Here is a 17,426-nt window from a genome sequence, read left to right as displayed (position 1 = left end):
CAGCCTGAGTTTACACTTTACTGAGTATTGCACTTCAAAACCGAATAAGAGCTATGTTGCTAGGGCAAGACTGGGTTGGTGGTGATAGAAACCAGGGGCATCCTAACATTTGGTCTCGCCAATGCAGAGGGAGAGGAACACTTTAACCCGACACACTTTGAAGGTTCATCCCTGCTTGGATAAGCTGCTAATAACGAGTCCAGAAGACTGGGCTGCCCTGACTTAGGATTCCCTGTCTTTACACTTGTGAAATTATTAAATCTAGAACTGTTTCTTTCCTGCCTCAATAGTAAGAAGACGTCTCCATTTTTTTTTTAATCACAGAAATGGCCCAGCTTGAGATCCGCCTCCTTTAAACATTTTAACTGCACAATGCAGTAGTGTTACGTCTAAGCACAACAATAGACAACAGGATCCCAGAGCACAGGCATCTAATATGCCTGAAGACCTCTGACCTGGTGAATGCCGTCTATTATTCCACTCTTCTTCCAGGTTCTGGAAACCACTAAACATTCTACTCTCTATTTCTCTAAGTTTGGCTGTTTCCCCTCCTGTTGGTTGCTCTCAGCATAATGTTCTCCAGGTTTATCCACACTACTGGATATAGTAGACTTACCATTGCTTCTTCCGCAACTTGCCATGTCAGTGGCTTGCTCTAAATACCTTTGTAGCTCCCTTCTAGTTGGTAGTTGATGCTAGTTACACACTTAACACTAGAGACATTTGCTGGCTGTACTTAAATCATTAAGAATGGGCACATCTTTCAGTTTATGTTCTGAGAGGGAAGCAAAGATGACTTTATAACTCACTGCCACTTTCAAATTCACAAAAAGTGATTCCCAGTTACTGGTTAATGTGCAGTGTAGATACATGGGGAAATCTGACCTCTAGGCCAGTCCCTTGATGTTAGTATTCTTGTTTCACTCAATGACTCCAATAACCTCCATCCCAAAACAGACAAGATTGGGGGCCAGCAAACTGCCTCAGTGTGTAAAATCACTTGCCTCAGACTCTGAGGACTTGATGAAAGAACAGGCTCAAAAGACCTCCATCTACACACTGTAACAAACACACACATGCATGCACACACATACATACAAATATACACATACTAAAGGACTATATAAAAAACCAAGATTCCCAATGCCAACAAGCTGTGCTGACTTCAGTGTGAGTGTGGCTTATTTATCCTGCATACACTTTTAGGGCCCTCCATTCTCTACATGTGGCTACAACTCAACTCCAAGTTCAAATCATCATGGAACCTTTTGGATTCCAACCGTCTTCCTTCTCCATCCCAAATATTTGTCCTTAAGGAGAAACCAGAGAGGCCATGAGAAATTTCTATGAACCGAGTACTGTATGGCGGATGCTAGGCTCTCACCAATTCTAGCTGGTTCTCACGTCATAAGCTGGAAGGTTGGAAGGAATCTATATCCTGAGACATTTCCTTATTCGAACCAAATTGTTATAGGTGGAAGGATCATGGTTCTCACGTTGCCCAGTGTAACTGCTCATCCTTGTCTCACCCATGTTTACATGTACATACCGTCTTGGTTACTTTTCTCTTGCTGTCATAGAATACTGTATCCAAGGCAACTTATGGAAGAAAGGGTTTATTAAGGGCTTACAGTTTCAGAGGGTGAGTCTGTGACTGTCTTGGTAGGAAGCATGGTCAGGCATAGGGCTGAGCAGTAGCTGAGAGCTTAGATCCTGATATATAAGCACAGGAATAGACAGACTAACCAGAAACGGCTTTTGAAACCTCAAAGCCCGCGCCCAGCAACACACCTCCTCCAATAGTTACACCTTCAAACCTTCTTTAAGCAGTTCCACCAACTGGGGACCAAGTGGTCAAACATAGGAACTTATGGGATGGATCCATTAAACCACCACATGTATATATTGCTTACAAGCAAAATTCCTACCTGTATTTTAATTATTTTATCTCTTTTGAAAAGTATACAAACAGTTAAACAATTTTGTCGTGTGTTTTGAATGTCATTACATCAGTTTTTCATTATCTGGTATGGTAACAGTTATCACAGAGGACTGAATGTTTTTTTTTTCTTTCTCACTATCAAACATTAGCTATTTTATGCATTAAGAGAAAGAAGCTGTGCTTATCCCAAGAAACACACGATTTCCATAAACTGCCCTCACCTCAGGATAGCAGCCAACATGCAGAGCATTTACAACCAAAGAACACACACAACATAGTTTAAAATTAAGCCAATATTCCTAGGTTCATAAAAGTTATTTGACACTTTGGTACCACTCCACAGCTCTCCAGAGAAAAGAGCTACACAAGGCTATAATTCTAACTGCTGTGTTCAAGGCACTCGCTGGAACAGAGTTTACAAGGCTGCACTCGAGGAGAGAAAGTGTGATGTGAATGAAATGCTGGTACCCTCAGTAACTGCTACGGTTATAGCACTGGGTCCCGGCTTCTGCTAAACTTCATGAGACTCAGGCTATGCAAGCACTCTAGAAAGCTTGTTATTCATTCATTCATTCATTCATTCCCTCATTCATGAATTATGTTCAGTCCTTGGGTTTTGGATCAGGATCTACAACCATGGTGTTCATTCACTATGTGCCCATGGTGTTAATTCAAATGCACGGATCCCATGCTTCTCCCCACTAACTCCTCCTTACCCACTATCCTGGTGAAGCAACAGCAATTATGTTGTCTGCCTCAAGCATGCCCAATGGCCAGCATTCTCATGAGGGCACACAACCCAGGAACAAAGGCTTCCCCATTGGTGAGGTGGGACTATTCACAACTCACTGTCTAAGAATTTGCTGCTAAGCCATGAAAGGACAAGATAGGGAGCCCTGACACATTTCCTGGATGTCCTTGGAGACGTTCACTCTTGGACACCTATTATAAGCACCCCTGGAATAATTTTCCACCCAAATTACCTTCCTTGGAAAACTTGTACGGTGATCCTTAGAAAAGAAACAGAGAATGATGACTGTATTATTTGGTAATTCAATTCCTCGATAACCCTAAAGGATTTAAATCAAGGATGCAAATAGGGGTTTATGCACACTGTTAATGTAGCATTAGTCACAACAGCCAAAGTAAAAGTTTAACTCAAATACCTATGGACAAACAGAATGCCGTATATACATGCACACAGATAATTGCCTGGCATATTATCCAGCCTTTAAAATCAAAACTGAGCCGCATGCTACAATATGGATGAGTTTTGAAGACATTACATGAATGAAGTAAACCAGCAACAGAAGGTCAAACATCACATTTTCTCTCCTAGGAGGCAGGTCCTTAAAATGGTCAGACTCCCAGTCAGAAAGTTGAATGGTGAATGCCAAGGGCGGGGCTATTGTTACTTAATGGGTACAGAAATTTAACTTGGGCATTTATCCTAGAGAGAGATATTAGTTATTGGTACAGTGACTCAAATGTATAGACTACCACCGAACTTTAGGATTGAAATGATGGATTCTATGTTATCCTTTACCACAGTAAAAACAAAGCCCACCTATTCCAGAGTCTATTCACAACCATAAATATGTTAATATTGAACAGTAGCTGAAGTGTTCTCTCTTACCCTGGGAAACAGTCCCAGACTGATAAGCAGAGAAAGACAGCCAGGCATCTCTGCTCCTGAAGCAGCTCATTCATGAGTCTGCCCGAGCTCATTGCCTGGGAATCAAAAGAATGCCCAGGGAAAGCAGCAAACCCCACTCCCCTGTGACCTTTTCCAGTCAATAGGAAAGAAACTACGTTCAGCACATTCTTAAGAAGGTTGGAGCAAGAAAAGGAAGGAATCGAGACATATTTTAGACAGTTATTCTTAAAACTTAAAGAGAGTAACAATTTTAGTATTTTTAAAGGAAGATTTAGTTATCCGAGGACCACAAAAATAAGGGGCGGGTGTCCGAACAACGCTGACTCAGTCTGTGTGCTTCCTGCAAGTGCATCTTATTTCACAGGTATAGTGGTTCATATCATTTACCCAGTCTGAAGAGTAATTATTATACATACATTGTATTATTATACTGTACCATCCTAGCAATTCTCAAATAATGTCTAATTCACCTAACTCCTTACTCCACATATTCACACTCAAAGTCCAGATGGGAAAAATTATTTATTTGCAACCCTAAAAATATGTGCATAAGTATGTGTAAATAAATAATAATACCAGCCTGTTGATAACCATGAGTGGTCAAATAACAAAAGTAGATCTTTTCATGGAGAACTCCATATTATTTGCTTTGAATGTCAACTGATCCCCATTGGGCTCAATTAAACAAACTCAGATGCTAATCCTTACACGTTCATTCATTCCAAAAAACAAACAAACAAACAAACAAACAAACAAACAAACAAACAAAACTGAATAGACTGTTTTTCCCATAGGAAAGAGTACCACCACTATACACATGCCAGCCATGGTCACTGCCACGATTCTTTCGGCATTTCCTTTCCAGATATTAATTGTTGAACTATCCTGCTTTGGAGCATTGTATAGATCTTTCCTTCTGCCTGACATGCATATCTTCTGGCTTTTGCCTCTGTACACCCTTCCATCTTATTTGAAATGGAGACCTACTCCTGAATTCTCAACCTTCTTGGTTTATTGTTACTGTTCCTGTTTCTGCTGCTGTTGCTGTTTAGGTATTTGGAGGTGGGGACTGCTGCTGTTGTCTTGAGACAGGGTCTTGCCAAGGTGCCTAGCCTGGCCTTGAATGTTCACTCTGTCTGTCTGCACTCCCAGGTGCTGGTACTATACGCTATACGCTATATGCTATACGCTCAGCACCCAACCCCTCTGGCCCTTTTATTCTTTGTCGTGATACTATGACTCTCTAACAGATTACATAATCATTTATCTGTCACCTCTTCCCCAAGTCCAGTGTGAGCTGAGCTCCAAGACTGTACTGTTTGGCTTTTGTCAACTTATCACGAGCCTAGACACAATCTGGGAAGAGGAATCTTAGTTGAGAATATGCCTTCATTAGATCGGCCTAAATACAAGTCTGTGGGGGTATGGTCTTGATTAATGATTGATTAGTGATGGCCCAGGTAGATGTGGGTAATCCCATGCCTGCATGGGAGGTTGTATAAGAAAGCAGGCTGAGAAAGCCATGAGGAGCAAGCCAGTAGGCAGCACCCCTCCATGGCCTCTGCTTCACTTCCTGCCTCTAGCTTCACTCCCCTCAGTGAGGGACTGTTACCTGGAATTGTAAACTTGGAATAAACCTTCTTTTCTCCAAGTTTTTCTTTTTTGGTCATCATGTTTTATGACAGCTATAAAGGTCCTAACTAAGACAAAGACCAAGCAATAGATGTTTGTGAATGAATAAATTAAAACTGTTCAAAATTGGTGGATGCTTGAAACGCATTCGACCCCTTGGATTTTGAAATTACTTATTACAGGGTAAGCGTGTTGTGAGAATCTTTAGTGAACCGATACCATCTCCTCTGCTCTGGCTAACATATAGCTCTCAGTCCTGTATATGTTAGTTTTTAAAATGTACCTATTTCTGAAACCAACTGTATTTCATGAAAAAGGTGTCATAATGAAAGCCTTGATTAAGACAAACTGGTCTCTGCCCTTCCTCCTCTTCCGTTCCTTGGCGTCCCTGGAGAAGTCTAGGGTAATCAGTAGTCAGGGTTAAGTACATAAATCCCTGACAGCCTTTCTTGCTAATGCATGTCACATGGGGTTGCCACTTAGTGATAAACTGGATCACATGTTAGTCCTGCAATTCAGAGCAACCTCGTGACCATCAGTTGGAGACTCTGATTTTGTCTTTTGCCTCCGCTCTAACTGATGGATAGCAAGCAAGCGTCTCTCATTACAGCTCAGCCAACTGTTTGTTATTCAGCAGGCTGCCTCTCCCACTCACGGACCGCTGCTGTGAGTTACATGTACTTTACAGACAGAATTTGAATCGTGCCAGTTCTACAAACCCAGGGAAAAGCCACTTTGCAGATTCAGCTACACACCTCTTGGAGACTGAGATAACCCGTGGGCCCCCAAAGGGATCGGGGACATAAGCCAGGGGATCGTGGACATAATCCAGTCTGTCCAAATTTTTTTCATTTGTTTTAGTGTTGGGGAAAACCCCATGTCTCAGACATGGTTAGCAAATGCTGTTCCACAAAGTCCCTAGTCTGGGTTTAAAGTCACTTCATTCCCAAAACACATGTTGAGTGCAGTGAGAACATATTTTTTTCCTTATTATACAAAATGCACAAGAACCAAAAAATGTAATTTTAACTGCACACTAGAAAACAAAAGAGAACGATTTCACTGAAACACCAGAGTATAAGGTTCTTGAAGCTACACGAAGTCTTCATACAGATTTTGTGTCTATTATAAGATGAACCCGGAGACTTAAAACTGATTCAAAGCCATTTTATGCTTTCCGGAGAGCATACATTTTGTTTTAAAAGGCAATATTACAAGGGTTTTTACCCTTGTTGGTTAGGGTTATTTGACACACTCTTTGAGGGTATCTTGCTTCTCCATCACAACAGTAGTGATGAAAGCCAAAGGGGCCATTAACAAGTAATTAATTGTACAGTCCACGAGGAAAAAAAAATCTCCAGACACTAGGAAGAGACATTAGCAAAGAATTTACCCAGAGGTGTATGCAGGCACCTCATTTACATTCTTAAATGCAGTCACCAGTGCGTCAGGAATGAACAGAAGTGTTCGGAGAAATGATAAGATGAAACACGCAGGCAGCGGGCATTGATTCTGGCTCAAGAGTGTCTCTCAGGCAAAAATGGACGTTGGAGGGAGGATGCTGGGAAGGGAAGTGTAATGAGGAGATTCTCAAGTCGGGGCTGAAATGAGAGCTGGAGTGGTGGCGTATAGGATCAAGATACATTGCATGTGTGTATGAGACTTTCAAGTAATAAATTAAAATCAAATATGGGTTTTGTAGCACTTCCAAGCACTGGCATTATAAATTCAATTTAAGAGTCTCTATCAGATGAAAAGTCAAATTAAGAAAAGGCCACATCCCCGTGGCAAAAATGTGGTTATAATTTTGAAAGGGGAATTATCAAGAATCATTGCTGGCTTACTGCTCTTATATGGTTCTCTCTCTCTCTCTCTCTCTCTCTCTCTCTCTCTCTCTCTCTCTCTCTCTCTCTCTCTCTCTCTTGGTTTAAAAGTATTTTATTTCTGAACCAAATTAGTTAATCTACTATCTTACTTTCTTTTTTTATTAGACATTTTCTTTATTTACATTTCAAATGTTATCCCCTTTCCTAGTTTCTCCTCCAAAAATCCCCTACCCCCTCCCTCCTCTCCTGCTCCCCAACCCACCCACTCCCATTCCTGGTCTTGGCATTTCCCTATTCTGGGGCATAGAACAGGACCTAGGGCCTCTCCTCCCATTGATGACCGACTAGGCCATCCTCTACTACTTATACAGCTAGAGCCATAAGTCTCACCATGTGTTTTCTTTGATTGATGGTTTAGTTCCAAGGAGCTCTGGGGGTATTGGTTAGTTCATATTGTTGGTCCTCTACAAGGCTGCAAACCCCTTCAGCTCCTTGGGTACTTTCTCTAACTCCTTCATTGGGGACCTTGTGCTCAGTCCAATGAATGATTGTGAGCATCCACTTCTGTATTTGCCAGGCACTGGCAGAGCCCCTAAAGCAGTGGGGTCTGATAGCATACACTTAATCCCAGGATTAGGGAGGCTGAGGAAGGGGCAAAGGCCTCTAGGCCAGGCTCACTTACATAGCAGAGTCTATTTCAAAGGGAAGGGAAGGAAGGAAGGAGGGAGAAAGAGAGGGAGGAAGAAAGGGAAAAAGGGAGGGAGGACAGAACAATCCAAGCAAGTACCTACTTTACACTCACCCCTGCCCTCCTGCCTGCTGTGATAACTTGTACCTTTCCATTGTTAGCATCTGACTATAAAAAAATCAAAATATATAGAGTCCCCTTAAAGAAATCAAAAGCACATTTTCCAACTGGTTTTCAAATGGAGGATCAAAAAACTCCAGTCAATGGCATTATGTTTTTGTGACAAACTCTTATTAATATTTCTAAATAGTAAATAATGAAACTTCACATATAAAAAGTATCTTTCTAACCACCTTTGGAATATTGCTTCAACCAGCAGACAGCATGAGGAATTTCTGTCACATTCTAATTTATCATTTTCAAGCTAGAGAAGACAGTTATTTCTACAGTCATTATAGACAGAGTGCTACAATCTCAGGAGAGCCCAGAAGGAAAGGAAGGCTGGGAGAAATGAGCCAACTGTCAAAACACATGGAATCCACAGGATAAATTATACAATTTAGTTCTCCATGTGTGTCTCTCTGTTTTTGTCTATTTCTCTCTTTCTCTGTGTGTTCTCTTTATGTGTGAGTCTCTCTCTCTCTCTCTGCCTCCCTTTCTTATATGTGTGTGTAGTGTGCAGTGTAGTATGATATGTGTGTGTCTGTGTGTGTAGTGTGCAGTGTAGTATGATATGTGTGTGTGTGTGTGTGTGTATGTGTAGTGTGGTATGATATGTGTGTGTCGTGCAGTGTGTGTGATATGTGTGTGGTATAATGTCTGTGTGTGTGTGGTGCTGTGTATGATGTCTGTGTGTGTGGTGTTGTGTATGATGTGTGGTGTGGTATGTGTGTGTGGTGTGTAGTATGATGTCTGTGTGTGTGTGTGGTGTGTAGTATGATGTCTGTGTGTGTGTGGTGTGTAGTATGATGTCTGTGTGTGTGTGTGATGTGTGGTGTGGTATGTGTGTGTGTATGTTGTGTGGTGGGGTGTGTGGTATGATGTCTCTGTGTGTGGTGTGTGCTCGTACACACACATGTGTGATGATGGAGATTAATCTCAGGATTCCACATAAGCAAGGCAAATATTCTACCACTAATCACATAAGCACACACCCCGGGGCCCACATTCCATCTTTCTGAGAAGGAAAAAAAAATCACAAGATTTCTAAAAGATAAAAATAAAACAAATAAAAGACAATAAAGAATATTTCATTGCAGACTCATCCTAACACATACCATATATATTTATCTCTGAGTAATTTTGTCTGCTTTTTTAGTTTTGTGTCTTAGTGGTGTCATTTCTCAGCACAAAAGTCAAAAAAAAAAAAAAAAGAAAGAAAAAAAAAACAAAAAACAAGCCAAAAAAAAAAAAACAAAAAAAAACCACAGCTCAGCTTGCTGTTTGTGTTCAAGCCTTTAACCTTGGGACCATTTTTACTGTGGGCACAACAGCATCTCCATCTATACCCCTCCAGTGTATGATAGCTGGTCTCCAAGGGCAAGTGGCTCCTTCAGACGTCCATTCCCAGCGTATTGTTAGGTCTGCTTCATCCATCTTCTCTTGGCTTCTGTGGATCTTCTAAGCTATATTCTTCTTCAGTCTTCCCAGGGGGGTCAGTGAATCATATTCCTGAGATTCTGTCTAGCTTCACAGACTAAATGGGGGTGGAGGAAAAGTGGGTCTGTGCCTCCTGTAAGCCACACGAAGGTCGAACCACCACGCCAGTTTCACAACAGGAGCAAAAGCACCTGGTCCTGCTCTGATTGTGAGACATACGGATGTAGTCCGCATCGCAACTGGACGGCGTCACTGCCGATGCACTTTCTCCGCGTCTTTCCACCTTCTTCATTGATTATCCTTTCACGCAGCTCCAGTGATCAATTTACGACTTCCTGGCAGGTCCACAGTCCATTTCTGTCACCCTATCACCTGTCTCTGGAGCTCGGAAGAGAAAGACGGGCACCCTTTCCTCGTGTCCAAGCTGAAGGAGGCTGGTCTGGGTGTCCTGGTTCATAATTTTTCTTGGTTTTTATGAATTACATTAAGTTCTGCAAATAAGCTGCAGAAAGAAATACTTGCCAGGTGACCAGGGTTCAATGGTTGAACCTCCCTCAGCTTTGGACAATGATGTCTCTTCTCTAACCTTTGTGTGGGTGCGCGCGAGCACACACACACACACACACACACACACACACACACACACACACACACACACACACTGACACACTTCCCCCAGAGAAGTTTGCCTTGACTTAGAGAACTTGCCCTTCAGCTTCTGAGAAAGGTACTGAGAAAGTCTTGGGGAAATGTTTTGATGTGGATGACAATCCCAGGAAGAGTCTAGAAGCAAACTTCTCTATGGCTTAATTAAAATTGAATTCTGATGGCTAGTTCTTCTTGTCACCTTTATTTGCATTTCTGGTTGGATGCCTTCATATCAAAAAATTGAAGGTCAATAAAAAAATCACAGATAAATTAGTTCACTTAGCACTTGGCAATCATCTCTACATGTTAAGAATGTCAGCTGCCGCATATGTATCAAAAGATGGCCTAGTCGGCCATCGCTGGAAAGAGAGGCCCATTGGACACGCAAACTTTATATGCCCCAGTACAGGGGAACGCCAGGGCCAAAAAGGGGGAGTGGGTGGGTAGGGGAATCGGGGTGGGTGGGTATGGGGGACTTTTGGTATAGCATTGGAAATGTAAATGAGCTAAATACCTAATAAAAAATGGAAAAGGAAAAAAAAAAAAGAATGTCAGCTGTCTTACTTGGGGTATTTCCAGTTTTCTTTTCTTTTCTTTTCTTTTTAAGCCTAACCACGTTATCCTGCAAATCCAAAGACAAAGATTGCTCTGACACATCGGCAGAGCCATTTTCTTTCCCCTTCTTACTCTGCCTTGAATCATTATATCCAAGTTAGATGGTAGCATGGTCCAGAATTTGAAACATATTTTAAACTTTTGGATTTTGGATTCAGACTTAAGATATTAATTTTAAAAATATTTAACACCACCACCAAATCCTCACAGAGTACATTCACATTATTTAAAGTATAGCGGCATCACATGCCCTGAATATCTCAGGTTTTACAGATGTGTCTTCTGTCTCCTTTCAAACTCAAGGAGAGTAACATTTATATCTCTAAGTTGTCTCTCTGATCTTAAAAGACAATATTAAAAGACAATATTAATGTCCTCAATGGTTTATAAAGTGAAAGTTTACCAATGGCAAGAATAGTTTTGTTGGTTTTTTTTTCCCCCCAAGGCTCAAATGCATTTTCATTTTTGAAGATAGTTTAGGGTCCTCCAGGCTCTGTCCTTGAGATTTCAGTGGGCCGGGCTCATCAAAGAACAGAGCTTACCAGAATCTAAAATGAGAGCTGATATATTTTATCCGTGGGGTATTTGTTCGTGTTTTTAAGGAAGAGAAAGTGAGTCAGCACACCTTAATATGGATCCCTAAATATGTGGATTAATTCTGGTTTTTTTTTTTTTTTTGGTCTTATTTGTATACTCATCTATTTAGAGATTGAAGTGGGTAGGTAGCCCAGGCTGGCCTGGAACCCACAGTCCTCCTGCCTCTGAATCTCCAGTGCTGGGTTTTGGGCATGCATCACCACACTTGCCTTCTTCAAATTCTTAAACATCTTCATTACATAGAATGGAATGCAATGGGTTGCAATCACTGCTAAGGTGTGTGTGTGTGTGTGTGTACATGTGTATTAGTGTATTAGTATATAGATCCCAGAGAGCACATTCAGAAGCCATTTTTCACTCACTCTATTTTGGTTTGGAGGATGGGTCTATCTCATAGACCTAGAGTTCACCAGTTAGGCTAAGCAGACTAGTGAGTGACCTGGGAGCCACCTGTCTCTAGTCTCCCAGAATTGGGATCACCAGTGTGCTGCCATGGCCAGTTTTTTACATGTGTGTGTGTGGGGGGGGGGGGGTCAAGCTCATGTCTTCATGGGTGCATAACAAGCACTCACTAACTGAGCTACCTCCTCAGCCCCAGAACGCCTGACCAGAGTGGTGAGATCCACGAGGGACACCTCTGGGACACTTCAGGAAGGACAGAGAACTTTTAACGAATGCAGCGTCCCACTGTTCCTCTGGGATAAGGATGAGGCTGGCCTAAACTACCTCTGAGCTTTGTAAGTTGCCTTGATGGAGTGCAGCGACTTGAGTAAAACCACAAGGAAGCTTAGAACTGCGAGTGTATAATTAGTACTAACTGTCAGGTAGACAGCCAGGAAACCGTTTAGAAACCTTGGGACCCACTTGGCTTGGGCCGCATGAACGAATCTCTCTTGCCCGTGTGAGACTCTCGAGCTGTGCACACATGCCCGTCTCTGAACGATGACGCACTTAGCCACCTGCTAGCCACATCAAGCTACATGCACCCGGCACCCTCCAAAATGGAACAAGGCTTTTCTTCCTCAAAAGCCCGTTCAGCCTGAGCTGGTTTGGGGTTACATAAACAACAAAGCAAGACTAGGTTCTCCTTAGAGAGTAGCTCCTGTTTACCACGTTTAGCCTGTGCATTAAAGGGTGAACGTACAACTTAATGGTGGGATGGGACACTTGCAGTAGAACAAATGATGACTTAACTCAATCAACCAATCAAACATGGAGAACCATGCAAACCACGCCCCTTCTGAACCAGATCCTTCTTCCTTTATACGTCCTGAAAGAGCCCAGGGAACAACCATGACCCTTGGGTATCCCCAGTCATGCAACCTGCTTGCTCTCCTACGGCCTGTTCTCACCTGTTCCAGCGCTCTGCTCTGAATTAAGTTTCCTGGCTCCTTCGCGCTCTCTGTGGGCTTTCATTTCATTAAAACAGGCCCCAGACCCAAGAAAATCCTGCCCGAGATCATGACCACTAGGAACAACAGCACATGCCCAAGGTGAAATCATGGCCGTGACACATGTTAGGCAAAGAGGACATCAAAAAGGTTCAGCAAATATATGTGTTCCTCTCTTATAATGATCTCAGGAGCTTTTAGTAAATTTGGACTTATAACAAGATAAAGGGTATTTAAAAAAAACATATCAATCCATTTTAAATGTTAGCACCTAAGAGGAACCAGTTTAACTGCCTTCTTCAATATGTATGTTTCTATACTAATTATCATGGTGGCTCTGTAAAACACACCCATCGGGTCCGGCATAGACACTGAACCGCACCCAAGGCTGCAGGCACTCTTACCCCTTTAATTTTGCATCATAATACACACGCCCTTATACTTTTTTTAACCCTTGGAATATATGACCATATAGAAAATGCTATAGCTAATATCTGAATAGATTAAAGATGGCTATGGCCTAAAATAAGCCAAGGATGGGGAGAAGGGCAGTAGGAAGAGGGCCATGGATAGGTGAGAGAGAGGAAAGCATTGGGAATAAGATAAAAGTTTTATTAACTAGTAAAGCATATAAAATATTCTACAGATTACCCATATAATAGCCATATTTAGTCTCCTATTGTCAGAATTGGATGTATTTTATCTGAAACACTTGACTCTTCCATTTCCTCTACATTCCATATATTTCACATCCACACACATTCCCAAAGAGATGAGTTATTTTTGTAAAATACAAACACCAAGCAAAAATTATGCTCACCGAGAACGTGCCTAGAGAGCCACATACATGCACATCGTTAAATATAGAAACTAACTGTAATGAGCATCATTATCTCTGGTTTCCAAGGATACCAGGATAAGCACTACTCCTAAATTGCAGTTCATTCAGCAAAGGGCATAGAGTAATTTATATTCAGGGTCATCACTGGCTGACAGCAGATGTGGAAGGAAGACCAGGGTAAATCACCCTGCTTTGCTGAATCCTGTGTGTCACCCACTTTACTTTTCAGTCCTTGACCCCCATCCTTTGGCTCCAACCCTGGCCAATATTTCACAGGAGGAAGTTGAAGACTATGATTGTAAATAACAGCTTCCAAGAGGACAGAAAACTCCCCCAAAGGGCAGGGCAGAAAGAGATGGATTAATGTGAGGGTGGAGGTGGGGGCTGGCACTCACATTTTCTTTGTTTGTGAAAAGCAGCAAAGGCTGGCTGTGTGCATCAGTCACTGTGGCCGCCATCTTTCCCTGTGTCTAGAGAACAACTGTACCTTTAACCTCAATGTCTCAGCCAACCAAGCTCAGGCATCAGGCAGTGAGTGCAAGGCTTTTGGAGAACACCACTGAAAATCAAACTCACCTTCCTGAACTTTGCTTCCTCGTCTTTAGGATCTAGATGCTTTGTTTCTAACAGCTTGGTGTGGGTATAGTTCTGCACCCATTGATTTGTTTGTGGTGGTCTGTTTTCTGATTGTTTCTTACTGGGGCACGGTTGGTCACCATAGGTGGGTAGTGACAAGGAGTGGCAGGATGCTTTATCAGGTAAATATCAGTAAGAGGCCATGGCCCCGAGGAACTTGCCCTTCTAAGTCCAATGGTCACTTATGAAAAGGGTGACTTGGATACCACAGATAGCTTACTTTAAAATGATGGAAATATACATAAAGTATGGCTCAGGGGCTGGGGAGATGGCTCAGCAGTGGGTAAAGCGTTCACTATGCAAGCACGAGGTCCTGAGTTCAGACTCTCTCTGAGCCACAGAGCCATCTAAAAGCTGGATGAGTACAGGCCTGTGATCCTAGCTCTAGTCAGTGGAGACAGGTCCACCCTGGGGCTTGCTGGCCTGCCAGGCTAGTGGAAAAAGGTAAGCTCCAGTTTCAGTAAGAGAATGTGTCTCAGAAGGGAAATTGGAGAATTATTGAGGAAGATACCCAATACTGACTTTTGGCTCACCAGCATGGGATAGTGAATCTGCTCACACATGCACATAAGCAAAGACTACACACACACACACACACACACACACACACACACACACACACACACAGCACACTATGGTTCAGGTATAGTAACCATTCTCTATGCAGTTCCTTAGTCATCTGTCTACTTAGTAAAATAAAACCCCCTATGGAGCATCTGCTACTTGTGATGGAGGGAACCCTCTGTGCCTTCAAATGCTTCCTTTTGACGGACATGAGCTATTATGCCAGGCTAAGCTTCTTAGCTTAATGTGATAATAAAGAACAAGCTGGCTATTTTGACAGTGAAGGCCTTCTAGGGCATTCCTCTTTTGCAACAAATGATGTTATTATTTCCCAGAGATGAAGGAATCAAACAGTACAAAGTTTCCCAATAGTTACATAACATATACAGTATATATCAGTAAGCAACCTATTTACAGATTAACTGTTAATACAGAAACTTTAATTTCTTTCTTTAACGCTCTTCCTGTACATTGTACATGACTACTTATTACATATTCTTATGCATTGTCAGGAAGATGTCAGTATAGACCACTTTTAAAAATCTTTAAATCAAAAATTAGAATTTTCACCTAATTGGGATTAAAATGTTGTTTCTGAATCTAGTCGACAAGGTAATAATAGCAAATTTTAAAACTATATGAAATGGGAAGATAGGTTCAATTATCTTGAAAGTGATGTCAAAATTATTTTGGTGTTATCATCTTGACACCATTTCTCATAGGACCGACATTTGGAGCTGAGATGGCTTCAGAGAAGGTTTTGCACTTCATGCACGAAGCTTTGAAACTACTCAAGTTGCAAAGCTTTAAGGAAACAGACCCTATTTCCTCCTTGTCCCACCCTAGGCTAGTACTTGGTTAGGGCAAAGGTTAGTAAGTTCAGTGGGTAAACATCAGACAAAATATTCACGTATCCCTGGCAGAAGAGTCATCCCCTGTGTGAACATTTCTTCCTGATAACACACATCAGCTTTCACGGAACCTCCTAAGGCAGAAAGTTTACATTAAGCTTCATAACTGTATTCCCTGCTTATGAATAATCAACCTTAAAAAAACAAATCTTCAGTGCTGAAAGTGCCCCACCCACCAATTCAGGAGCTTTATCTTGGACTGGGGCACTTGGTTCTCTGGATGCTATGCACTTCAGATGATGGTTTTCCTGCCCCGCTCTCTATTTTCCCAGCATCTAAACTATAGTCTTCTATATTTCTCACAGGTCTTCGAAAGATACTTTCTAGTGGCTCGCCCTTCCTGCCTCCTTTTGAATTAGAAAGTGGCTAATTATCAACCCTCAAACCACACAGGCGGTTACAACGCTCGTGAGTACTGTTATCATTTTTTAAAAAGTGGGTCTATGGCCATCAGAAAAGAAGCTGGCTCTGCCATCCGAGCGAGGTTAAGGCCAGTGTTTCCCCATCGCATATCTGGCGCAGCTCTGATTCTTGGCCCAGCCTTCAGGGCAGCTTCTCCGGCCTCCAGGGCAGCTTCCCAGCCTCAGTGACCACAGTGGTCCCCTGTTCTGTCCTGCTCGGTGAGAGGGTGTGGCTGGGGTGGCAGTGGTGAGTAAAAGGCAGAAGGGGGTACTCCTGGCCGTGCGTCCTGGGGTGGAGGTGACCCAGTAACCCAAAAGCGGCAAGGGGAGACCAAGGGAGTGACAGAGTGCAGGAGGTCTCCAGGAGGCCGGCTGACCTCCGCTTGGGGTGGTGGTGGTGGGGAGAGAGGTTTGGGGCGGCAGGCAAGCAGGTATTGGGAAGCGCCCAGGGCGCGCGGCGGGGTGGGGAGAACCCAGCGGATGCACAGAGTGGAAGCAATCGCAGAGCGGGGCTGTAGTCCCGGGACCGCGAGGGGACAGCGTGTGGGGTTCGGGACGCGGGCACCCACTCACCTATGCACAGCTGGATGGCGTAGGCGTAGTAGGACCAGCCCAGCAGCAAGCTGATGAACACCACCGGGATCCAGTAGAGCACCCGCCGGCACCGCCGCCTCACGCCGCCCGAGCCCGAGGGCGCCATCTTCCAGCCGCAGACACCTGCCCAGCTCTGCCGCCGCCGCCGCCCGTGGGCCTGGCTCGGGGCCGGGCTCGGGGCTCCCGGAGCACCCGACGGGACAGGCCCGGGGGCGGCGGCTGGCTGTGCTGCGGCCACCGCGGCCGCCGTGGCGCTAGCTCCCCATCCCGCGGCAGCGAGCGGGCGCCGCGGACTCCCGCTGCTCTGCCGGGCTGAGGCGGCGGCTCAGAGTAGGAGGACGAAGGCGACGAGGCGGCGGGAAGCTCCGCTCCGCCCCCGCCTGGTCCCCGCCCGGTCCCCGCCTCGCTGCCTCCCACTGCGCGGCGGGCTGCGCCCTCGGGCGGGTGCAGGGATCCGGACGCGGACTCCCACGGCGCCCTCGGACTCTCGGCTACCCGTGCGCCCTTGCCCTGGGCCACCGCAGGGGCGCTCGAGGTGGCGACCCGGTGCCCACCTTGGCCCTCCCGCCCCTGCACTTGGCCCTGGATCGCGGGACTGTGATGAGAATTGACACTCGCTTTGGGTCACCCTCCCCAGCCGCAAGCCACTCCCAGGGCGCGGATCGGAGGGGGACGAGCTGCAAGGTGTCGCTTGTAGGAGGACGAGCGTCAGCCCCTCTTCGCCCCGCCCCCGGGACCAGCCAGTTGCTATCCCACTCCTCACCGGCCAGGCCCAGGGAGGATTGCGCCAAGTCCTTAGGCGCCCAGGCCCTCACCCTTGCATCTGTCAGGAAAATTCTCGCTTTAACTTGTGGGTGCCAGTAAACTGGCTGAGAGTAGCCAAA

At 44.2% G+C, this 17,426-nt stretch overlaps 1 protein-coding gene across 3 annotated transcripts in view; it reads right to left on the bottom strand.

Moving 5' to 3' along the window:
- Zdhhc2 (zinc finger, DHHC domain containing 2) overlaps positions 1-17,206 on the bottom strand; it is a 66,108-nt gene extending 48,902 nt beyond the window's left edge. For 2 of the 3 annotated variants that reach the window (NM_178395.4, NM_001357249.1), the window contains exon 1: positions 16,522-16,876. In NM_178395.4, the coding sequence (NP_848482.1) occupies positions 16,522-16,648 (127 nt within the window). In that variant the 5' untranslated portion in view covers positions 16,649-16,876. Of the gene's footprint in view, positions 1-16,521 lie in introns of all 3 variants that reach the window. The other variant, XM_006509485.4, reaches the window with a different exon arrangement.
- Positions 17,207-17,426: the final 220 nt, after the last annotated feature.

This window comes from Mus musculus, chromosome 8 (genome assembly GCF_000001635.26).
Source record: "Mus musculus strain C57BL/6J chromosome 8, GRCm38.p6 C57BL/6J".
Lineage (NCBI taxonomy): Eukaryota > Metazoa > Chordata > Mammalia > Rodentia > Muridae > Mus > Mus musculus.
This window is presented reverse-complemented; position numbering and strand designations above follow the sequence as displayed.